This window comes from Podarcis melisellensis, assembly GCF_964234715.1.
Source record: "Podarcis melisellensis genome assembly, chromosome: 18".
Taxonomy (NCBI): Eukaryota; Metazoa; Chordata; class Lepidosauria; order Squamata; family Lacertidae; genus Podarcis; species Podarcis melisellensis.
In genome coordinates, this window is record NC_138536.1 from 7,649,720 (window position 1) to 7,674,684 (window position 24,965).

The 24,965-nt window shown below is 50.1% G+C and overlaps 1 protein-coding gene across 1 annotated transcript in view; it reads right to left on the reverse strand.

The window, feature by feature from the left end:
• Window positions 1-2,013: 2,013 nt before the first annotated feature.
• The window catches only part of LOC309360774 (excitatory amino acid transporter 5-like), a 41,144-nt gene continuing 18,192 nt past the window's right edge, over window positions 2,014-24,965 (reverse strand). The window contains exons 4-11 of the mRNA XM_081895647.1: window positions 23,941-23,983; window positions 19,526-19,748; window positions 12,653-12,752; window positions 11,025-11,258; window positions 9,619-9,813; window positions 7,845-7,979; window positions 5,315-5,414; window positions 2,014-4,165 (exon numbers count right to left, since the gene is read on the reverse strand). Coding sequence (XP_081751773.1) covers window positions 4,043-4,165; window positions 5,315-5,414; window positions 7,845-7,979; window positions 9,619-9,813; window positions 11,025-11,258; window positions 12,653-12,752; window positions 19,526-19,748; window positions 23,941-23,983 — 1,153 coding nt within the window. The 3' untranslated portion in view covers window positions 2,014-4,042. The remainder of the gene's footprint in view (window positions 4,166-5,314; window positions 5,415-7,844; window positions 7,980-9,618; window positions 9,814-11,024; window positions 11,259-12,652; window positions 12,753-19,525; window positions 19,749-23,940; window positions 23,984-24,965) is intronic.

The window sequence follows — 24,965 nt, forward strand, 5'->3', positions numbered from 1 at the left end:
AAAAACCACCATGTTCTTTCTTTCGCTATTTGCTGTAGCCCGGAAGTAATGTAATGAATTGTGTAATTAATCTCAGCGGAAGGCAAGCATCAGAAGATAATTGTTTATGTAATGTTCGTGGCAGCATTAAGATAAATTCAACAGTGTAAATAAGTTCTAATGGATATAATAATGGAATACTGAATGGTATGGTTTCTGTAAAATATACAGGGATTTATGATATGTAAAATGAACCACGGAAAGAGAAGAAGGGAAGTCATTGACATTTTAAGGTTGTTTAATGAATGTTTTGAATTGTAAAATAGAAAACTTAATAAAAATTATTTAAAAAGAGCAAAATACCACTTGTATTGGCTTGTGTGATTTTCCGTTCCTGACCTCCGAAGAACGCACAAATTGCGGAAATGTCCGTTTCTGCTTCTGGCAGAATTCTGTGACCTTGCCAGTCAACCCTGAGGTTCTTAGGGAGCTGAATTCTGTGGCTGCATTCTCCAGCTTTTGTGTGCACCTTTACAGAATCGCAGCAAGGTTACACATCCCTGGTTACACTCTTTTCTACTGTAGAGTTAAGAGCTGAGAAGCTTCTGCAATCCAACTCCTTGAGCCAGTTTTCAATAAACAAATATATTTTCTTACCTTTTGTTGTTGTTGTTTAGTCGTTTAGTGGTGTCTGCCTCTTCGTGACCCCCTGGACCAGAGCATGCCAGGCACTCCTGTCTTCCACTGCCTCCCGCAGTTTGGTCAAACTCATGCTGGTAGCTTCAAGAACACTGTCCCACCATCTCGTCCTCCGTCGTCCCCTTCTCCTTGTGCCCTCCATCTTTCCCAACATCAGGGTCTTTTCCAGGGAGTCTTCTCTTCTCCTGAGGTGGCCAAAGTCTTGGAGCCTCAGATTCAGGATCTGTCCTTCCCGTGAGCACTCAGGGCTTACCTTACATTTCGTTTTATCCGGGGCTTCTTCCAGCGGTCTCCCAACTAGTCAAGTTCGACACCAGTTTTGTTTTAGGCACTCCTGAAACATTTGGCCCCTCTCTGAAAGCAAAACAAAACCCCCCAAAAAACATACCTCCTGTGTTTGCATGCTCAGGCCCCACAGCGCCGTGCCGTTAAAAAGCACATCGTACCACTCTGAGCAGTCATGGCTTCCTGCAAGGAATCCTGGGAAATGTTTGTTAAGGGTGCTAAGAGTTCTTCAGAGACCCCCTTATTCTTCTCGCAGAGCTACGATTCTGAGATTTCCTGTCTAAAAAGTCTAAAAGCCAGGGTGTTATGTACTGAGTTGAATAGGATCCAAAATGCAGCAGTCTGATTGGTCCTAGAACAATAGGATCCAAAAGGCAGCAGTCTGATTGGTCCTAGAACAATAGGATCCAAAATGCAGCAGTCTGATTGGTCCTAGAACAATAGGATCCAAAATGCAGCAGTCTGATTGGTCCTAGAACAATAGGATCCAAAAGGCAGCAGTCTGATTGGTCCTAGAACAATAGGATTCAGAATGCAGCAGTCTGATTGGTCCTAGAACAATGCAGCAGTATGATTGGTCTGCAGGAGCCACCCAATCCAGCTCCAGATGGAAGTGAATCCACAACCTGATTGGCCTACAGGAGAATTCCAGAATTAGCCGATCACGTGCAGCCTACTGTATAAATAATGTATATAAAGCAGATACTTTGAGGGGACTTTCATTCCTCCTCACCACTATGAGCTGAATAAAGAGCATGAAATCCACTCTCGAGTATATTTCATAGGGCCTCATCAGGAATAAAGGGCTACTTGTGAAGAGATGCTTCCTTCGCGAGGAGACACAACTCAGATAGCTCTGGTGGCCAATCAGCTGTACCTAGCTTAGCAGGCTCCTGGATAAAAACCTTTAGTCCTGGGGAAAGCTGCCGGAACAATTCCCATATTCCAGCTTCTCGACCGGTTGGGACGCCTTGCTGGGAACCCGATTTCCACGTTTGGATGACCTTGGCCTGTGACTGGGCTTCATTGACCCAAACCAACATGACCTGACCTGGCTCTCTGGACCATCCTGTAAGTGGACTCTTGACTCCTGACATCCTTATCCCCCTCTGAAGCAGGGCGCTCTGCCTCCCTCTCCACAAACATATCGCAATAAAAGTCATCCAGCCTTTCGGGAAACTAAGGCCCTTGTTGGCCAAGCAAAGGAGAATCCTTAGAGCCAAGTGAGAAACCTCAGCTCAACAGGGAGAAGACGTTTTATCTCTCTAGAAGAAAACAGATCCATAAAGACAACGACTACATTTGGAAAAAAAAAACATTTTATTTTGTTTGAAAAGCTTCTCTGTACAATTCCCCTCTCCTTTTGCATGGCCCGCATGCAGATATTTAATGTACATTTTTGTCCCGAAGCAGCAAAAGCCCAGCTTTTTCACCCTTCCTTTCATCTCCTTACACCAGGGGTGCGGGGTGGGGGCCACACAACTGGCTCATTCCATAGACTCACTAAGTATTAGACGTTTTTGCCAATGAACTGCTCTGGATCACTCCCCGTGTCCCAAAGTGACCCTCAGTCTTGCTCAGATCTAACTTCTTAGAAATTAAATTTCCAAGTTAAAAGAAAACACGAACAAGGGGGACAGAGAAGGCCCTGAGAGCTTCCTGAGCCTCTCACATTACATAAGAGCAGCCGCAACCTTTTAAAGTCAATATGACTTCCAAACCATCTTAGCTGTAAGCACTTGGTCTCTTTTATCCTAAGGAAATTACAACCTAGTAAAAGGTAAAGGACCCCTGGGCGGTTAAGTCCAGTCAAAGGTGACTATGGGGTTGCGGTGCTCATCTCGCTTTCAGGCTGAGGGAGATGGTGTTTGTCCTCAGACAGCTTTCTGGGTCATGCGGCCAGCAGGACTAAACCACTTCTGGCGCCACGGGATACCATGACGGAAACCAGAGTGCACGGAAACGCCGTTTATCTTCCCGCCAGAGTGGTACCTATTTATCTACTTGCATTTTGACGTGCTTTTGAACTGCTAGGTTGGCAGGAACTGGGACGGAGCAACAGGAGCTCACCCCGTCACGGGGATTCGAACCGCCGACCTTCCGATCGGCAAGCCGAAGAGGCTCCGTGGTTTAGACCACAGCGCCACCCGTGTAACCTAGTTAGAGATGCTAGCAAGAAGATGTGGCTTGGGGAAATTCCATCCTGCTGTCTGTCTGGGCAGAGCTGAAAGCAGTTTGCAACAGGCTTCCTTACACCCTTTATCCTTTAAAGGGTGCATTGTTAAACTATGAAACCTGCTGTCATAGGAGGCAGCGGTGGCCAAAAACCTCTATGGCTTTAAAAGAGGATTTCGACAAGTTCATGGAGGGCTGTCTAAGGCTACTAGCCGTGATGGCTGTGCTCTGCTGCCACATTTGGAAGCGGCTATGCTTCTGAATGAGTGTTCTTGGAAAACACAGGAGGGGGAGGTTGCTCTCATGCTCGAATCCCGCTTGTGGATTTCCCCGCAGGCGTCTGGTTGGCCGCTGTGAAAAAAGAATGCTGCAATAGATGGACCACCTGGCTCCTTTTACGCCTTCTTCACGGGAGGCCCATGTCCCAGGTCAAATGCTTTGAGGCAGAGTGGGGGGCAAGCAGGGAAGGTCTTACTGCACTTCTTTCCTGCTGACAGACTTCTAAGTTGGGCGTCTGCAGGGGAAGGTCTGTAAGCTGAGCGGCAGAGCATCTTGCTTTGCATGCAACAAAGGTCTCGGGTTCACCCCCTGGCTTCCCCTAATAGGCTGGGAAACAGGAAATCCTGTTTGCTGGCTTCCCGCAGGCATCTGGTTGGCTGCTGTGAGGCTAGACGGGCCGCTAGCCAGGCTCTTCTCATGTTCTTATCCGTGCAAGAGGAGGTCTTCACGCCGTGGCACTTTTGTGTCGTTCCGAGCTTCTTCTTCACAGTGCATATCTCTCTGCTGTGTTTGTGCGCGATGAGGCCCTTGTCCGGTGGGACACTCAGAGGGTCAAGCAGCTGCAACAGGCACCTTTTTCGCACTGACCTGCCTTCCTTCCCCAGGAGCAGGTGGGCTGCAGGTGTCACACCTGACAGATGTTGTAGTTTTTTTGCTCAGCTAAAACCTCTCCGATCACTTCCATCACGTGGTCGTTGGAGGCAGATGTCCCCCTCAAGGCTGGTTTTTCTTCATTGCTCTCGGGATCCTGCAGGGAAGCGGGAAGCAAAATGCAGCAGCTGAGATGAACCAGCTCTGAATTCAATTCAGTCCACATTTTTAAAGCGTACAAGCCAAATCTTTATCTTTCGAAACAGATGTGCCAACCGAAATGCAGACGTCCCTTAAAATTCTGCGCTCCTTCAGCCAAGTAATCGGTACAGAAATGTAGAAACAAAGGCAACGCGTGCATATAAATGCACATCTTTGTGAAAATATCATACTGGGGGAAATCCCTCGGCAAAAACATTTATTAGTCAAAACCCCGTTTTTTTAAAGTATGTTTTGCGCTAAGAAGCTGACGAATGGCCATGAGGACTTTTTAAGCAAATCGCAAATTATTGTAGAAATGTGGAGAACTGAATTTAAGATTGGAAAAATGAGAATTTTGAAAAGCAAACCTGATCATCGATTTGTCCTTCCTTACCCCTCTCACTGAACTCCTTAACTGACTCTCTGATATGTTTGGAGGTAAAGTAGTACCTCTGGTTATGAACTTAATTCGTTCCGGAGGTCCATTCTTAACCTGAAACCGTTCTCAACTTGAGGTACCACTTTAGCTAATGGGGCCTCCCGCTGCCGCCAGCATGCAATTTCTGTTCTCATCCTGGGCAAAGTTCTTAACCCGAGGTACTACTTCCTGGTTAGCGGAGTTTATAATCCAATGTGTTTGTAACCTCAGGTACCACTGTAACCACTTCTCAAGTGACACCCACACATAGTGTCAGGGAACTGACATCAGAGCGAGAAGCGGAGGCAGGGCTCCCGAGCGATGCCGGAGAGGGGACCAGCAGGGGGGAAGGAATTCAGCGTAACACCAACAGAGAAGAGAGGGAGATGGAGGAATTGGTGACAGGGCTCCAAGACCCTTCACCCGAAACTAGTGGAGAGAGCGCTGGCACGCCCCTGCCTTCCCCTTACTTGCGCAGACGCGTTCCGCGCAGGGAACATAGGAGGAGACTCGGGGTCAAACAGCTTTTATGCTGGAAGAGGTTCAAGAAACGCCCACTGACGGATTCTGCAAGTGGCTAACAGGTCACGGAGGGCGAGCTCTGAACCTAAGCATGGTTGGGCAAGCAATCTAACTAAACCGAAGGCAATTTACGCACAAGTAACCCCTCACAACCATTACACATACTTTGCCTGGTTTCGGAGCAAAATCTTTCCGACAGACGTGGGCTATGATTCCTGCTGCCAGAGCATCTCCCAAGACGTTGGTCATTGTGCGTAATCGGTCCCTAGATGATGTGGGGGACAAACAGAACGGGGTTGGAAACCAATTCAAAGAAGAGGTTCAGATGGGCAGTCAGGTCGCCCTTCCCATTTCTCTGCTGCTTTGTGTTCAAAGATAGGGGTCAGCAAACTTTTTCAGCAGGGGGCCAGTCCACTGTCCTTCAGAACTTGTGGGGGGCCGGACTATATTTTGGAAAAAAAAGTGAACTAATTCCTGTGCCCCACAAATAACCCAGAGATGCATTTTAAATAAAAGGACACATTCTGCTCATGTGAAAACACCAGGCAGGCCCCACAAATAACCCAGAGGTGCATTTTAAATAAAAGCACACATTCCGCTCATGTAAAAACACCAGGCAGGCCCCACAAATAACCCAGAGATGCAGTTTAAATAAAAGCACACATTCCACTCATGTAAAAACACCAGGCAGGCCCCACAAATAACCCAGAGGTGCAGTTTAAATAAAAGCACACATTCTGCTCATGTAAAAACACCAGGCAGGCCCCACAAATAACCCAGAGATGCAGTTTAAATAAAAGCACACATTCCACTCATGTAAAACACGCTGTTTCCTGGAATGTCTGCGGGCTGGATTGAGAAGGTGATTGGGCCGGATCCGGCCCCTGAGCCTTAGGTTGCCTACCCCTGTTCAAAGAGGACCACCTGCAATTTCCCATCTGAAACTGTTCTCTAAATAGGTGGGCGATCATAGAATCGCAGATTTGTAGAGCTGGAAGTGACCCTGCGGATCATTTACAAGGGGGCTTGTGAAGAAGGTGCAGCAGAGACTGTACTTTTTGAGAATTCTAAGGAAAAACCATCTTCCGCAGAAACTGCTGCTTGCCTTCTATCACTGTGCCATTGAGAGCGTGCTCACTTATGGCTTATGTGTGTGGTACGGAAGCTGTACTGCCCAGGACAGGATGGGGTTGTGCAGAGTTGTTAAGGCAGCAGAGAGCATTGTTGGCTGCCCACTCTCCACCTTAGAGCAGATTTATGCCACAAGGTGCCATAGGAAGGCACTGGACAGAGTAAAAGATCCATCGCATCCTGGTCACTGTCTCTTTGAGCTCCTGCCGTCGGGACGGAGATACAGGACGATGAAGACAAGAACGAGCCGCCTTAAGAACAGCTTCTTCTCCAGAGCGATCTCGGCCCTGAATGGGAAGCCTGGACTTTGAAAGTCATCTAATCTTCCTTGCTGTATTATACTGTATTGTTTTAATTAGTGTTTTTATAGTTGTTTTGATTTTGTGTGGAGTGCCCTACCTGGGTGGATGGAGCAGCCAAGTAATTTCGTTGTCCCCGAGAGGGGGCAATGACAATAAAGATATTATTATTATTATTATTATTATTATTATTATTATTATTATTATTTAGTCCAACCCCCTGCAATGCAAGGATATGCAGCTGTCGCATACGGGAATCAAACCTGCACCTGCCCTTAGCTCTGAAAGTCTCAGTCCTTCCTGGGACTGTGTGTTCTATTCACAGAGCAGACCCACTGCAAGCAATGGCCCGAAGTCCATCATGTTATTTAAAACCAGTGTGTCTCCTCTCCGTAGGACTAACACTGGGTACAATCCAATCTCTTTTGCTCTTTTTCCTCGGTTGAGTTGTGATTACTCCGATTTATTACCTGGCCTTCACCTTGAGGCCCCAGGTTGCACCACAACAATTTGAAATGCAGTATTGAAACCGGTTTAAAAGCAAGCGGTAATCCCAGTAAGGGGGTGGAGCCTAAAAATGTATGTCTCAGGTGTCAACAGTCAGGGTAAAGGAGCAAGTCTTCAGCATGTAACAGGAATGACAAGGGAATGCACCTCCATCCAAGCTTTTTAGGGTTCAGTTTTTATACTGTAGGACACAGCCTTTCTCAAGCTTGAGCCCCCAGATGCTGCTAGCTGGGGATGATGGGAGTTGTAGTCAAACATCTGGGGACCCAAGATTGAGAAAGGCTGCAGCAGGACATGGAATGAAGGCAGCTCACTCACCCTGCCAACTCTGGGGGGTTTTTTCTTGTAAACTTGTGGGCAGGTGGTTTTGCCAATTTCCCCTATTAGCAATTAACAATGCTTTGTGCGGGATGCACGTTTGCAACCAGCAGCATTCTGCACCCGCTGGAGTTTCTGGGTCAGTCCCAAGGGCAGCCCCACATAGAGCGAGTTACAATAATCCAGTCTGGAGGTGACCGTTGCATGGATCACAGTGGCCAGGTCAGGGCAAGAGAGGTAAGGAGCCAACTGCTTAGCTTGGCGGAGATGAAAAAATGCCGCCTTTGTTATAGCTGCAATCTGCGCCTCCATGGAAAGGGAGGTGTCGAAGATTACACCCAAACTCCTAACGGACGCCATCGATGGCCCTCTCCCCCGTGGATTTGTCTAATCAGTCTGCATCCAAACATGACACACCAACGGAGTAAAGAGCAACTCACAAGGCCCAGTCAACAGCGATGATCAGGGTGATGTCTTCCGTGGGGAGGCCGACAGAGGTCAAGACGATGACCATCGTAACAAGGCCCGACTGGGGGATCCCGGCTGCCCCGATGCTTGCCGCTGTGGCTGTGATGCTGCAAGTAGAGGAGAAGCAGGCTGCTGTTGCTTTGGGGACAGGGCGGCTTTCCCAACCATTGCAGCTGCCATATAGACCAGCGATGGCCAAATTTGGCCCTCCAGCTGTTTTGGGACTACAACTCCCATCATCCCTAGCTAACAGGACAAGTGGTCGGGGATGATGGGAACTGTAGTCTCAAAAATAGCTGGAGGGCCGAGTTTGGCCATCACTGATAGAGACAAATGGTCAGAACCTTTCAGTAGCCCCCGGTGATTTCCACTTAGCGCTTTCCGCATCATCTCAGCAATCCTTACAGCTAAACCAGCCAAGTAGTATTGCCCCCATTTTACAGATGGCATTGGGGGGGAGTTAAGTCTGAAAGGCGGCAGCTGGCCTAAGCAGCGCTGGCCCACCCACGAGGCAAGCTGAGACTGCCTCAGGCGGCAGAATCCTCAGGGGCAGCAGATCCCAGTGTAGATTGTTATTCAGGGCCAGCCCACCCAAGAGGCAAGGCGAGTTGACTGCCTCAGGCGGCAGGATCCGCCGGGGCAGGAATTCCCGGTGTCAATCTTTCTTTCCCTTGTTTCTATGTAGCTCTTCCCTCACCCCTTCTTCCCTGGCAGGGTGGTAGGGAAGAGGACGCCATTTTGGGGTCTGACTCAGGCGCCCAAATGTCTTGGGCTGGCCCTGGGCCTAAGCCACTAGAAAGGTCCATAAAAACTGGTCTGCTGCATCAGGGCAAAGGCCCATCCAGCCCAGCATTCAGTTCTCACTGTAGCCACCCGGCTTGTAAGGTCCAAGAACAATGTCTCCCATCTGCAAACTCCAGGAACGGGCGTTCAGAGGCCTGCAGTCTCTAATACTGGTGGGCAATACAGCCATCAACAAACATTAGCTGCCTGGACCCTGGTTTTAACTGGCTACAGGTTCATCAGTTTAAACATTTATCGACACATCAAACTTTGCCAAGCGAACTAAAGGTGAATTAGGTTCATCTTCTGGCAGAACTTCACATGATTTCTAATTGAAGTTGAAGTTCAGAACAAGAAAACTCGAAAAAGTTGTGAGGAATTAGCAATTCATATTCTGTTGTGTGTGCATTTTGAGGGTTTCATAGTCCTTTTACAATTTTTTCCCCCTGCTTTAGATTCTTTGGGCCTTTAAGCTTAAAGATTGCAAAAATAAACGAAGCCATTCACATTTCAAGTTTTCTCAGTCTACTTTACTATATTTTATGCTGCAGATTGGAACATTATGAATACTGATTTTTTTTTTGTGGGGGGGAAGGAGGCGAGGATGGGCTTTTCTAAACTAAGAAAGTTCATTTGGATTAACTTGAACTAAACTATCTTGCTTTGTAAAAGGATGAACTGTTAACAGGAACTACTGTAGTTCATCTTTTTGGAAAGGATTAACTTGAGCTAGGTCTCTTTTTTTTAAAAAAAAGAACTTTCTAAGCACTGGGTCATCACCATATAAAATAAAGAAGACTGGCAAAACATAACAAATATGGCGAGAAAGCCACACGCTTGCCGTTTCTTGACACTTATGAAAAGTGCAGGGTTTCAATCACAACGTGTGAACTTCTTTCTTTCTTTCATCTGCTTCAGTTACAAAGGCCAGAGGGGGGATATGAACGAAGGAAGTGGATTTACCTGATGGTTATGATCTGCCCAAAGTCCAGGTCGTATTCGTTGACCTGCGCGATAAATATGGCTGCCACTGCCTCATAAAGCGCAGTCCCGTCCATGTTGATGGTTGCCCCGACCGGGAGGACAAACCTGGCTATCCGCCTGTCAATCCCGTTGTTTTCTAAAAGACACTTCAGGGTGATGGGCAGCGTGGCTGAGCTGCGAGGGAAAAGCCACGCTAGTTAGCAAGACACAGGTGTTTCTGTAGGGAAGCCCTGTAACCTCCCTGTTCCCTAAGGTGCAAATAACTAGACAACACATAGCATGTTGGTTTGGGATCAAATAAGGCCACAAAGTTATTGGTTACAGATGTGAAGGTTTGGCCACAGGCACTGTGGCAAGCAACTGCGTATGTCACTCCCGATCGTCTGCTGGGAGTGTTACTAAGGGTGAAGCCAGTGGGAGGACGGATGCCCAATGACCTACATCAAATCAGGGTGTCCCCCAAGTGGTCCCTGTTGGAGAAGCGGTATGGCCCTAGCCCCTGTCTGGGCATTGGACAGGAGCCACTCCTTCCGGATCCTTTTAACAGGATACCCGTACCCATGGAGGGTCAGGAAGGGGCTACAACCCCCCCTCCAACCAAGACTAGGCTTACCCAACACCTATCCACCTTTCAGCGAGAGAGAGGCCGAAAGGCCCTGCAGGCCGGGAATTTATCCTTGCACTGGGTGTGGGGCCAAGCGCTACTACTGATCAGTTGGCCCCGCACCCACCCTCTGATCTCTACTGCCGTCGGCCAATTTGCCGGCAGGACGACGATCTGGCTTGCAATAGGCTGGTTCACAGAGGAGACTCGGGGCCCATCCGCAAAGCTGCCCGCCCAAGGGGCAAACAGATTTTTAAAACCAGCTGTGCGTACACCATACACATATGGGGGTGTGTCCTCCCTCAAGGAATCCTGGGAACTGTAGTTTTTAAAGGGTGCTGGGAATGATAGCTCTGCAAGGGGTAAACTGCAGTTCCAAGGATTATTTCAGGGTCAGGAAGAAAACCCCAGGGAATCTCCTCCTGCTGCAGCAATCAGCTCCCTCCCCCTCTGGTCTCCCAGAACATGCAGAGAAATGAAAAGAGCAGAACAGAGGTTAGTTGTGTGCAGACACTGTTGAGACTGAATGGGGAAAACCCTTGAGGGGAGAAGCCTTAGAGAGAGGGGTGGGAAGGCGGGGACCTTCAGTCCTCGCAACTGCTTCATTGGGGCAAGACCTCCGGGGAAGAGTTGCTGAGACCACTAGGCCTGAGCTCCGTGGTTGACTTCCTCGAATAAAGATTTAACTTCACTGGCCTCGGGTGATTTGCCATTTGTGTTTTGGACCTGTTGACCAGCCCTGACACCACATTGCGCCTTAAGAGTCTCCTGTGCCTCTTACCTGGACGACGTTGCCAGGGCGATGAGTAGGGCTTGGAGGATCCCCCGGATGAAGGAGAAAGGGTTCTTCTTGGTAATGAGCACAAACAGCAGAGGCAGGAAGCAGAGGCCATGGATGGCCAAGCCAGTCACAACCGTCATGGCATAGAGGCCCAGCTTCTTCCCAATCGTGGAGGGGTCTTCCATCTCCAAGATCTTCCCAGCTATCAAGAAGACGATGCCGAACGGGAAGTACCTGAAACAGCACAAAACGGGAAAGCTCAGGATCGGCGGCGAGGGCGTCAAAACACACACACACACACACACACAGAGGAATGTGAACTGCTTCGTTTATTTCCCCCAACAATTTAAATTTAAAGGCCCAGAGAGCCTACAGCGTAAACAAAGCAAAACGTAAGGGAATGAGCTTGAATGTGAGCTAGAAATCATTCTACTCCGAACAAATTTAGTTCACGTTCTATTTGCTTAGCAACTGGAACAACTTCGGAAGTTTTGAAACTTACTCATTTGTTTTTTGTACCCTGCCCATCTGACTCTGGGTGGCTTCCAACAAATGTACAAAGACACAACAAACCATAACGAATTAAAAACTTCCTGATACTGGTCTGCCTTCAGATGCCTATGGAAGATTGTATAGTTATTTATCTCTGACACTTGATGGGAGGGCATTCCAGAGGGTGAGCACCACTACCAAGAAGGCCCTCTGCCTGGTTCCCTGTAACCTCACTTCTTGCAGGAAGGGAACCACCAGAAGGCCCTTGGATGTGGACCTCAGTGTCCAGGGTGAGCGATGAGGATGGAGACACTCCTTCGGGTATACAGGACCGAAGCCATTTAGGGCTTTAAAGGTCAGCACCAGCACTTTGAATTGTGCTCAGAAACGTACTGGGAGCCTATGCAGGTCTTTTAGGACCATTAAACCAAACTAGTTCATTCCAGCAGAGGAAGAATGCAGCCACCAGGGCTTATTTGTTTTAAATATTCTAATCTCACTTTTCAGACTTGTAATGGTTCTAGGGGTTGCTCGTGCGTAAATCGACGCCACACCTGGCTGGGTTACCTGGGTGAACCCTTTCTGTCCGGACAGCCACTCACCCGTGGCTGTCTCAATCGCTGGCAGAATCCGTCAGTGGGCTTTTCTTGAACTTCTTCCAGCAAAGAAGCTCTTTGACGCCAAGTCTCCTCCTACTCTCCCTGCGCGGAGAGGGTGTGGGAGGGAGGGTGTGGGCAGCGGAGGACCCGTGCTCTCCCCGCTGGTCTCCGGCGAGGGGTCCTGGAGCCTCCTCTCCGATTCCCCCATCTGCCCCCCTTCTCCACTGGTGCTACGCTGATTTCCTTCCCCAGAAGATGGGCTGCTTCTCTCCCTCCCGGGATGCTCTCCGAAACCCCTCTGGAGCCCTCCCTCTCCCTCTGGCTCGGATGGCAGTTCCCTGCCAAGACTGTTATTGGCTCCCAAAGTGTCTCACATCAGAATGAGAGCCAGGCTTTGCCACCAGGTTTACAAACTAAAAAGGCAAGACACACATGTACCTGGCAGATTTGATTCTGGAAAGGATCTGGCCCCATGAAGCCAAAAAGCTTCCCCATCTCTGCTGAATTGCTGGCCCACCAGGGCGGCGTTTGACTTACCAGACTGCCATGGCCACAATCTTCATCACTGCCTCATTCAAGCACTGGCAGACGTTCACCAGAGGAGCCCCTCGCTCGCCCATCTTCCCCAAAAGGAGGCCTGCCGACAAACAGTTGCTGGTGTATAAATGAAGGTCCCACTTGCATAGTAATAACAATGTGCAATGCAGAGTTGGTGGAGGAAGATTGGAAGAAATTTAAAGCCTATCTACAGAAACATTGTAAAATTAATGAATGTTAGAAGGATGTTTGAATGAAGTTATGTGGCTTTAGCAGAAATGTTATAAAGGTTTAGGGGAAAAACAGACTGTTAATTGGTGAAAGGAGGGAAAGTAAAGTTATATTATATTAAATTACAGGATAAAAATTGGAAAAGATGGAAAGGATTTGCTGAAATAGTTAACTGAACTAGAATACAAAAAAGGGAGGTGTGAGGAGGTCAAGGAAACAAGCAAATGAAAGATAAGTTATGGGAAGATTTGCTGTGTTTTTTAATGGATTTTATTTTTCTGTTTTCTTCTTTTTCTTTTTCTTTCCTTTTCTCCCTTATTGTGATGTGTTGTTTTGTTTTTGTTTAATATGGTGTTTTTACCTTTTCTTTTTGTAACCTTTAAAACTTTAATAAATATTATTTTTTTAAAAAAAACAAGAACAATGTGCAATGCAGTGTCCAGCTTTACTCACGGTTGCAGCGGGTTGTAAACAATGCCAGCCCTACTCAGGGCAGACGCACTGAAATGAATGAAGCCAACTTAGCCATGCCCAGTTAACTTCAATGGGACTACTCTGAGTAGGCCTGGCATCGGAGAGTCCTTTACCAACTGGTGTGAGCCAGTGTGGTGTAGTGGTCTGCATGTCGGGCTAGGACCTGGGAGACCAGGGTTCAAATCTCCCACTCCCAAGACATGAAGCTCGTGTGTGACTCTCAGGCCGGCTAGTCTCCCAGCCTAACCTGCCCCACAGGGCTGTTGTGAGGCTAATACAGTGGTGCCTCGCAAGACGAAATTAATTCGTTCCGCAAGTCTCTTCGTCTTGCGAGTTTTTCGTCTTGCGATGCACGGTTTTCCATAGGAATGCATTGAAAATCAATTAATGCGTTCCTATGGAAACCGCCTTCCCCCGACCTCTTCTGGCGGGCGGCATTTTAAAATCGCCCGGGACAGCGGAGGACTTCCCCACTGTCCCGGAGATTTCCCTATGGGCTGTCGTCTTGCGAAGCAAGCCCATAGGGAAATTCGTCTTGCGAAGCGCCTCCAAAACGGAAAACCCTTTCGTCTAGCGGGTTTTTCGTCTTGCGAGGCGTTCGTCTTGCGGGGCACCACTGTATAAGCAAAGAGTGCACTACCTTGAGCTCTTTGAAGGGAAGGTGGGATGCTAATGTGATCAAGAAAAGTAAATAATAAGAAGCATGGTCTCGTCTTCAAGGGGTGTAAAGCAGGACGTTCCTTTCTTGTTTAATTTCCAGCCAAGACAATTCAGCCAATTATGATGTGACTTTTCTCTTTGCAAATCAAGCTGGTGGCAGCAGAGTCTGCAAAATTCTTAGCAACCGCCACAATCATGCCCCGTGTTTTAAATTGAATGGGTTTTTAAAAATTCTAATTGAGCTTGAAATTTTATCTGCTTAGGAGTGTGTACAGTGGTACCTTGGTTCTCAAACTTAATCCATTCCGGAAGTCTGTTCCAAAACCAAAGCGTTCCAAAACCAAGGCACACTTTCCCATAGAAAGTAATGCAAAATGGATTAATCCATTCCCGACTTTTAAAAACAACCCCTAAAACAGTAATTTAACATGAATTTCACTATCTAACGAGACCATTGATCCATAAAATACAAGCAATAAACCAATGTACTGCAGTCAATCAATCAATAGCTGAACTGGATTCCCACAGTCACAAGAAGAACAGCAAAAACAAAAACACAAAATAAATAGCAAAAACAGACAGATATCAGCGCAGCACTCAAAATGGAAGTGTGGCACTCAAATCAGAAGCGTAACACTCAAAACGGAGCATGTTCGGCTTCTGAAAAACGTTCGCAAACCGGAACACTCACTTCCGGGTTTGCAGTGTTTGGGTTCCGAGTCGTTTGAGAACCAAGGCGTTTGAGAACCAAGGCACCACTGTACGTCTGTTTATATTTTGTGCACCAATCGTAACAGGACGATTTGCGAATGTTAAATTCAGTTTGCTAATTCCATAGTCATAGAACTTTAGAGCTGGAAGGGACCTCAAGGATTATCTACCGTATTTTTCGCCCTATAGGACGCACCGTCCCATAAGGCGCACCTAGTTTTTTTGGGGGGAAATAAAGGGGGGGAAAATTATTTTCCCCCCAGGCGCGGGGCTGGGGCGGCCCGCCCAAGCTTCTCCCGAACCCAGCCCCCAAACAGGCAGCTCTCTGCAAGCCGTGGGAGCCCAGTGCTGGCTCCCGTTGCTTGCGGAGAGGTCCGCGAAGCCTGGACGCGCTGAGCTCAGCGCGCACAGGCTTCAGCATGCAGGCCACTCTCCGCAAGCAGCGGGAGCGCTCCCGCTGCTTGTGGAGAGGTTCGCGAAGCCTGGACGCGCTGAGCTCAGCGCGCGCAGGCTTCAGCATGCAGGCCACTCTCCGCAAGCAGCGGGAGTGCTCCCCCCGCTTGCGGAGAGGTTCGCGAAGCCTGGACGCGCTGAGCTCAGCGCGCGCAGGCTTCAGCATGCAGGCCACTCTCTGCAAGCAGCAGGAGCGCTCCCGCTGCTTGCGGAGAGGTCCGTGAAGTCCAGAGAGCGAGAGGGGTCAGTGTGTACCGACCCCTCTCGCTCTCCAGGCTTCACCGAAAGCCTGTATTCGCCCCATAGGACGTACACACATTTCCCCTTCATTTTTGGAGGGGAAAAAGTGCGTCCTATAGGGCGAAAAATACGGTAGTCCAATCCTCTGCAATGCAGAAATCACAGCTAAAGAATCACTGGCAGACAGCCATCCAGCCTATGATTAAAAACCTACAGTGAAGGAGAGCCCTCCACCTTCCAAAGTTGCCCATTTCACTGTTGAATGGCTCTTACTGGAATAGGAATCACCATGATGAAAATCTATGCTAAGATGCGCTATCAGTCTTGTGATGTTCTCTTTCTTCCATCTTTTTTACATTACAGTGGTGCCCCGCTAGACGAATGCCTCGCAAGACGAAAAACCCGCAAGACGAAAGGGTTTTTCGGTTTTTGCGACGCTTCGCTAGACGATTTTCCCTATGGGCTTGCATCGCAAGACGAAAGCCCATAGGGAAATCTCGGGGACCTTTTTTTAAATGCTGGCGGTGGGGAGCAAAGCCTTCCCCCCCCTCCGGACTTCAGAAGAGGTCCAGGAAGGCCGGCGGGGGCGAAAGGCTTTGCTCCCCACCGCCAGCATTTTAAAAGCGGTCCGGGATAGCAGGGAAGCGCTTCCCGCTATCCCGGACGGCTTTTGAAGGCAGGCAGGGGGGGCAAAGACTTTTGCCCCCCCTGCCTGCCTAACCGGGGGCTTTTAAATCGCCCCGGGACTGTCCGGGGCGATTTAAAAGCCCCCGGACGGCTTTTGAAGCCTCCCCCCCCGCCCGGCTTCGGGGAATCATCCCGATGCCGGGCGGTGGGGCAGGAACGCCTCCCCCAGCCGCCCGGCTTCGGGGCATCGTCCCGATGCCGGGCGGTGGGGCAGGAACGCCTCCCTCAGCCGCCCGGCATCGGGGCATCGTCCCGATGCCGGGCGGTGGGGCAGGAACGCCTCCCCCAGCCGCCCGGCTTCGGGGCATCGTCCCGATGCCGGGCGGTGGGGCAGGAAAGCCTCCCCCAGCCGCCCGGCTTCGGGGCATCGTCCCGATGCCGGGCGGTGGGGCAGGAAAGCCTCCCCCAGCCGCCCGGCATCGGAACGATGTCCCGAAGCCGGGCGGCCGGGCGGGAAAGCCTCCCCCCCCCGCCCGGCTTCGGGGCATCGTCCCGATGCCGGGCGGTGGGGCAGGAACGCCTCCCCCAGCCGCCCGGCTTCGGGGCATCGTCCCGATGCCGGGCGGTGGGGCAGGAAAGCCTCCCCCAGCCGCCCGGCTTCGGGGCATCGTCCCGATGCCGGGCGGTGGGGCAGGAAAGCCTCCCCCAGCCGCCCGGCATCGGAACGATGTCCCGAAGCCGGGCGGCCGGGCGGGAAAGCCTCCCCCCCCCCGCCCGGCTTCGGGGCATCGTCCCGATGCCGGGCGGTGGGGCAGGAACGCCTCCCCCAGCCGCCCGGCTTCGGGGCATCGTCCCGATGCCGGGCGGTGGGGCAGGAACGCCTCCCCCAGCCGCCCGGCTTCGGGGCATCGTCCCGATGCCGGGCGGTGGGGCAGGAAAGCCTCCCCCAGCCGCCCGGCTTCGGGGCATCGTCCCGATGCCGGGCGGTGGGGCAGGAAAGCCTCCCCCAGCCGCAAGCATCGGAACGATGTCCCGAAGCCGGGCGGCCGGGCGGGAAAGCCTCCCCCAGCCGCCCGGCATCGGGGCATCATCCCGATGCCGGGCGGTGGGGCAGGAACGCCTCCCCCAGCCGCCCGGCTTCGGGGCATCGTCCCGATGCCGGGCGGTGGGGCAGGAAAGCCTCCCCCAGCCGCCCGGCATCGGAACGATGTCCCGAAGCCGGGCGGCCGGGCGGGAAAGCCTCCCCCCCCCGCCCGGCTTCGGGGCATCGTCCCGATGCCGGGCGGTGGGGCAGGAACGCCTCCCCCAGCCGCCCGGCATCGGGGCATCGTCCCGATGCCGGGCGGTGGGGCAGGAACGCCTCCCCCAGCCGCCCGGCTTCGGGGCATCGTCCCGATGCCGGGCGGTGGGGCAGGAAAGCCTCCCCCAGCCGCCCGGCATCGGAACGATGTCCCGAAGCCGGGCGGCCGGGCGGGAAAGCCTCCCCCCCCGCCCGGCTTCGGGGCATCGTCCCGATGCCGGGCGGTGGGGCAGGAAAGCCTCCCCCAGCCGCCCGGCATCGGGGCATCGTCCCGATGCCGGGCGGTGGGGCAGGAAAGCCTCCCCCAGCCGCCCGGCATCGGAACGATGTCCCGAAGCCGGGCGGCCGGGCGGGAAAGCCTTTGTCCCCCCTGCCTGCCTTCCCAGGGGCTTTTAAATCGCCCCGGACAGCGGAGAAGTCCTCCGCTGTCCCGGGCGATTTTAAAATGCCGCCCGCCAGAAGAGGTCGGGGGAAGGCTTTTTCCATAGGAACGCATTAATTGATTTTCAATGCATTCCTATGGAAAACCGTGCATCGCAAGACGAAAAACTCGCAAGACGAAGAGACTTGCGGAACGAATTAATTTCGTCTTGCGAGGCACCACTGTATTAATGAATGAGAGCATGTATAAAATTGTTGACTTTGGGGAAATGTGCATTAACAAAACCTTCTTAAAATCAAGTTACAGGTAGGTAGCCGTGTTGGTCTGCCATAGCCGAAACAAAATTTAAAAATTCCTTCCAGCAGCACCTTAGAGACCAACTAAGTTTGTTATTGGTATGAGCTTTCGTGCATCTGAAGAAGTGTGCATGCACATGAAAGCTCATACCAATAACAAACTTAGTTGGTCTCTAAGGTGCTACTGGAAGGAATTTTTAAATTTTGTTTCTTAAAATCAAGACATCTTAGAAATACAAAGGGCTTTTCTGCTAGCAGACAAGTGAGTTCTCATGCTCACTCGTGCAGCAGTTGCACTAGTGGAAATTCACTAGGCGACATTGTGCAACCAAGTTACCAGCATCCTTCTTATGCATTCTCTTGCATGGCAACGTTCCTCTGGCACAAAGGGTTTTGCCAGCAGAGCAAGTGTACTTTAAAGGTAAAGGGACCCCTGACCATTAGGTCCAGTCGTGGCCGACTCTGGGGTTGCGGCGCTCATCTCGCTTTGCTGACCAAGGGAGCCGGCGTACAGCTTCCGGGTCATGTGGCCAGCAGGACTAAGCCGCTTCTGGCGAACCAGAGCAGCGCACGGAAACGCCGTTTACCTTCCCGCCAGAGCGGTACCTACCGTATTTTTTGCACCATAGGACGCACTTTTTCCCTCCTAAAAAGCAAGGGAAAATGTGTGTGCGTCCTATGGAGCGAATGCAGGGGGGAGGCAGGCAGGAAAAGCCCCCAAGAGCTGCACACAACCTCCATGCGCTCTTGCGGGCTTTTCCACAGGAGGGAGAAGGGACTGACTGGCCGCATCAGTCCCTTCTCCCACCTCCCAGAAAAGCCAGGAGAAGCCGCGATCTCTTTAAAGGGGTTGCGCTGCTTCTGCGGCCTTTTGCGAGAGGTGAGGGAACCCCCCCACCTCCCAGGAAAGCCGGGAAAGCCCTGTGCAGCGTCTCCCGGCAAGGAGAGGCTGCGCAGGGCTAAAGGGGAAGCCAAAACAGTGAGCGGGATCCATCCTGCTCGCTGCCTTGGCTTGTGCCATAGCTGCACGCAACCCCTCCGGCAAAGAGAGGCTGCACGGGGCTATGGATTCTTTAGCCCCACGCAGCCTCTCCCGGCCCCCCCCTAAAAACTGGGTGCGCCCTATGGTTCGGTGCGCCCTATGGTGCGAAAAATATGGTACTTATCTACTGTGACGTGCTTTCAAACTGCTAGGTTGGCAGGTGCAGGGACCGAGCCACGGGAGCTCACCCCGTCGCGGGGATTCGAACCGCTGACCTTCTGATCGGCAAGCCCTAGGTTCTATGGTTTAACCCACAGCGCCACCCGTGTCCCTTGTACTTTAGCATACTTTAACTTAGTGCTATACTGCACCAAACCCCTAAACCTGAGCCACTCAAAGAATTCCTTTTTGTGCAGAGAGAAAATGATGTCTCCAAATCCTGACTTCACCAAATCCATCTGTTCACACACGTTGGGGGAAGCCCTCCCCCCCCCAAGTTGGGATTTGATATGCGTACCGATTGTGGCTGAGAAGATAACTATTCCTAGCACGTTCATCTCGTTATTGCTGCCAGGGAGGGTCCGGTAGGTCATTTCTGGCGCTGGCGTGATCTCAAGGAGCACCGGCCTCTGGATCTCGGAGTTCTCAGCATCCGGCACAAAATAGATGAAACTCAGTGACTTTGTGGATTTCTTTGGGATCCCAGATGACTTCACCACAGGGAGAAGGACTGTTCGGTACTAGAAGCAAAATGTCAGATGACAGTGAAAAACGGGTGGATCCTGGAGAAATGTGTTTTTTTTACACAATTTGGGTTGGGCTGCTTTGTTTTAAATCTTAAAAGAGGAGGGGCTCATAGCTTTTTCAGGGGGTTCCTGAATATACAACTAGAAAAAGAATATGGACGATTACTGCAATATATGATCACAGCGGCAAGACTGTTATATGCACAAAGATGGAAGGACTTATTATTACCTACTACGGAAGAACAGTTATTAAAATGAATAGATTTTGCTGAGATGGCAAAGCTGACATGTTTAATTTGAGAAAAATCACTGTTGACATTTATTAACAACTGAAAACTCCCCGCACAACAAGGAAAATGAACTTGTGGCGTCAGGGTTTGAAGACTGAAAAAAGAAAGGTTGGTTTATGGAAAGTGGAGAAGTGAATGTTATTATGAATTTTACGTTAAGTTTTTAAAGCTAGTAGACAGAGAATCAGAAGGGTTTTTTTTCTTTTTCTTTCCTCTTTATCTATTTTCTTTTAATCTTTATGTTAAAAAGTGCTTGATGCCAGATGTTTTATTTCTGCACACTGTCTTTTCTTTGTTTTTTCAAGCTTAAAAAAAAATAGAAAAGGAGGGGTCATGTAAGCCATATACCGTATTGGCCCTAATATAAGCCACACTCCCTCCCCCCAAATTCCGACAGTGAAAAGTTAAATTTTGGCTTATATTCGCGACCTTACGCCACTAGGAAAGCAGTGTGGCTCCCCCTCAGGAAGCAGCCCAAGTATTCTCTCTCCCCCCCCCCCCCAATTTTAAAGGTGCAGCTTATTTGCGGGTACGGTTTATATTCAGGCAAATAAGGTAGGTTACATCCACACCATATATTTAAAGTTTGTGGCTTCCCCCCAAAGTATCCTGGGAACGGTCATTTGCCCCTCACCAAACTACCATTCCCAGCACCCTAACCTACAGTTCCCAGGGTGGTTTTGGGTATGTCCTTTAAATGTACGAGGTGGTATTCAACTACCGTAAGTTTCTTTTTTAAAAAAAAAAAAAATTATTACTTTTAAAGCTTACAAAAAAGAAAGAAAAGAAAAAAGACAAGAGGGAAAAAAACAAAAAAGAGAAAAAAACAACACAATACAATATATAAACAATACAATACACAACCTTAACACATTAAACTAAACAAACAAAAACAATTTAAACACATCAAACTAAACAAAACAAGCAAAAACAATTTAAAAGCATCCATACTCTATCTTTCATTCCCTTGTTTCATCGACCTCCTCTCACCTCCCTTTTTGTATTCCACTTCTATTAATTGTTTCAGCAATTCCTTTCCATCTTTCTCTATTTTCTGTCATATAAATGTCTTAACATATTTTTAATCTTATTTTCCATTAAAACTAGTATACTTATTTAAGCTTAACTCCTTATAACATTTCTACTAAGGCCATAAAATTTCATTCCAACATTTTTCTATCACTCATTAATTTTACAGTATTTCTATATATAGATTATAAATTTTTCAATCTTCTTCCACCATCTCCTCTCCCCGGTCTCGGACTCTGCCAGTCACTTCCGTCAACTCCACTCAGTCCATCAACCTGGAGATCTTATGTCCGAGGCGCTTAATTCTTTTCCAACTACCGTAAGTTTCATTCAGAGGAGATTCTTGAACTCACCCCAGTGTGGATGTGACTGAGGCCAGGGCTGTCCAACAGGTTGATCGCCATCTACCAGTCGATCGTGGGGACTAGATCGCAGTCTCTTGGAAGTTGGACATCCCTGATCTAGTCCAGCCCCCTTTAGCAGGAATCACAGCTAAAGAATCTCTAACAGGAGGCCATCTAAGCTCTGATGATCTCAGTCCACCTCCACCTTTCACTGGAGCTATCCATGGTGCTGAAACCATGAGGTCTTTTCAGCTCATAGTACCTGTCAGGGAACTGCCATCGGAGCCAGAGGCGGAGGGAAGGCTCCGGAGGGATGCCGGAGAGGGTCCCAGCAGGCAGAGAGGCAGCCCATCTGCTGGGGAAGGAATTCATCGTAGCACCAGTGGAGAAGGGGGGCAGATGGGGGAATCGGCGAGGGGGCTCCAGGACTCCTCGCCGGAGACCAGCGGGGAGAGCACAGGTCCTCCGCTGCCCACACCCTCCCTGCGCAGAAGACTTCCGCGCAGGGAGAGTAGGAAGAGACTTGGCGTCAAAGAACTTCTTTGCTGGAAGAAGTTCAAGAAACGCCCACTGACGGATTCTGCTACCGATTGAGACAGCCACGGGTGAGTGGCTGTCCAGACAGAAAGGGTTCACCCAGGTAGCCCAGCCAGGTGTGGCGACAATTTATGCACGAGCAACCCCTAGAACCATTACAGTACCTGATACGGATGGGTGAGAACAAAACCCTCCTGGCTCGCTGAGGGAAATAAAGAGCTTAAGAGGGTTCCCCCCCCTTGTGGGTGCATTCTGCAACAGGCAAATAGTGCATTAGCGGTCAGTTATGGATTGTGGACTGACCACACATCATTTTGCTTTATTAGTTGTTCTGTGAGGCATCGTTATTGTGATCTGGAGGGAAGCTCTCGTGGTAAAAAGGTAAAGGTAAAGGTACCCCTGCCCGTATGGGCCAGTCTTGACAGACTCTGGGGTTGTGCGCCCATCTCACTCAAGAGGCCAGGGGCCAGCGCTGTCCGGAGACACTTCCGGGTCACGTGGCCAGCGTGACATCGCTGCTCTGGCGAGCCAGAGCCGCACACGGAAACGCCGTTTACCTTCCCGCTGGTAAGCGGTCCCTATTTATCTACTTGCACCCAGAGGTGCTTTCGAACTGCTAGGTTGGCAGGCACTGGGACCAAGCAGCGGGAGCGCACCCCGCCGCAGGGATTCGAACCGCCAACCTTTCGATCGGCAAGTCCTAGGCGCTGAGGCTTTAACCCACAGCGCCACCTGCGTCCCTGCTCTCGTGGTACAGCTCAACAAAAGCAGAATGACCTCCCTCTCCATCAAAAGATCTGCTCCCTCGCCATCAAAGCATTTGCGGTACTGAAAGCTATAGGGCTTTAAAAGGAAACTACAGGACTTGCATCAATTACAGAGGAAGAAATCGGACTGCCCTGGACTTTTGCAGGGGAAATGGCAGTGCAAGTGGGATTGCATATAGCCATGCCAATACCACCGTGAGCAGAAATCACCGTGAAAGCACAGTAAAACAGATATCTGGAGTGGCCCTGTGTTTTTTTGCTGGGGGAAGGAGAGAAAACAGATTAAGTTCACTTTTAAAGGCAAATCAGCCAAATTCACACTTTCTGAAATGATCTGCAAACCGAAATACAGCCATCCTACAAATTCACACTTCTCTGAATTTTGCAATGCGGTTCTCCAGTCAATTACAAACATGCATATACTAGAGTGCATATATTAGTGGAAATAACATACAAGAATGCCAGGGGGGATGGCTTGCCAAAAATATGCATGTTAGGGGAACACCTTTGCATCTCACAAACACAGGGTCAGTCCACCTATGAGGCAAGGGGAGGCAAGTGCCTCAGGTGGCAGGCTCCAGTGCCGAGGGCCTTCTGGTGGTTCCCTCGCTGCAAGAAGCCAAGTTACAGGCAGAGGGCCTTCTCAGTAGTGGCACCCACCCTGTGGAACGCCCTCCCACCAGATATCAAGGAAATAAACAACTATCTGACTTTTAGAAGACATCTGAAGGCAGCCTGTTTAGGGAAGCTTTTAATATTTGATGAATCATTGTATTTTAATACTTTGTTGGAAGCCGCCCAGAGTGGCTGGGGAAACCCAGCCAGATGGGCAGGGTATAAATAAATTATTATTACCATTATTATTATCCACAGGGGCAGCAGATTCCAATGTAGATATTTCTCTCCCCCCCCCCCCCGTTCCTGATGTAGATATTCCCTCAACCCTTCTCCTTCCCTGGCAGTGGGAGGAACTATTTTGGAAACCACCTCGAGTGCCAAAATGTCGTGGGCCAGCAGGCCATATATTTCCGGAAGCACTCGCAAGTGGAGAGGCTGGGGTTAGCATATCCTGAGGTCTCAAGAGCTTCTGAATGTGCCTATGCCCCATGGCCTACGTGAGTAGGATCTGAGAGCACAGAGAGGCTGCCCCTGGGCTGGCTGGACGGCTTGATCTGTGCACAAGGGCTGGGAAGAGAACTACAGTATATCAAGGGCTCACCTGCTGGAACGAAGCCTCGATGAGGTTGGATGGAAACATATTTCTGCAGGAGACAGAACAAAACAGTATTGAGAAGGCCACTTTAGACCTCAGGCACATGAATGGAGGTTTACTCATTTAGTTTTGGTCACACCCACACCATATATTTAAAACACATTTGTAGCATATTAACAGTCATGGATCCATTCCCACCCTCAAAGACTCATGGGAACTGTAGTTTATCCACAGCCCAGGTTGGGGGGGACGCTTCACAGATTAATGATGGTACCTGTCCCTGGCATACTGAGAGGGTGGGGGCAGAATTGCCAGTGCACCACATCAGAAAGTTTGAGCAGCAATGTTCTATGAGTACCTGACTGATCACTGCACTCTGTAGCAGAGGGCCTCCTACAGATACCATCTTCAGCAAGTCCATTCCACAAACTGTCAGGATCAGGCCTTTCACATGGCAGTCCCAACCTTCCGAAACTCCCTCTCGATATGTTTATCAGGCAGGCACCACCCTCTACCGTCTTTTTGGTGCCGGATGAAGGCTTTCTTATTTCAAAATGTCTCCAAAGCAGAGATCTGTTTTACCCCAATCAGGATTGGGTTTGAAGATGCTTCCACCTGGGGCAGATCTACTATGAAACTACTGAAGCTTAAGCTCCAGGGCCCCTAATCCTGAAGGGGCCCCAGAAGCAAACTGTGTTCGCATTGCTTTAAAAAAATTGGGCTGAGTAGACATGGGTGGCACTGTGGGTTAAACCACAGAGCCTAGGGCTTGCTGATCAGAAGATCGGCAGTTCGAATCCCGGCGACGGGGTGAGCTCCCGTTGCTCGGTCCCTGCTCCTGCCAACCTAGCAGTTCGAAAGCACGTCAAAGTGCAAGTAGATAAATAGGTACCTCTCTGGCGGGAAGGTAAGCAGCATTTCCGTACGCTGCTCTGGTTTGCCAGAAGCAGCTTAGTCATGCTGGCCACATGACCCGGAAGCTGTCTGTGGACAAACGCCGGCTCCCTCGGCCTATAGAGCGAGATGAGCTC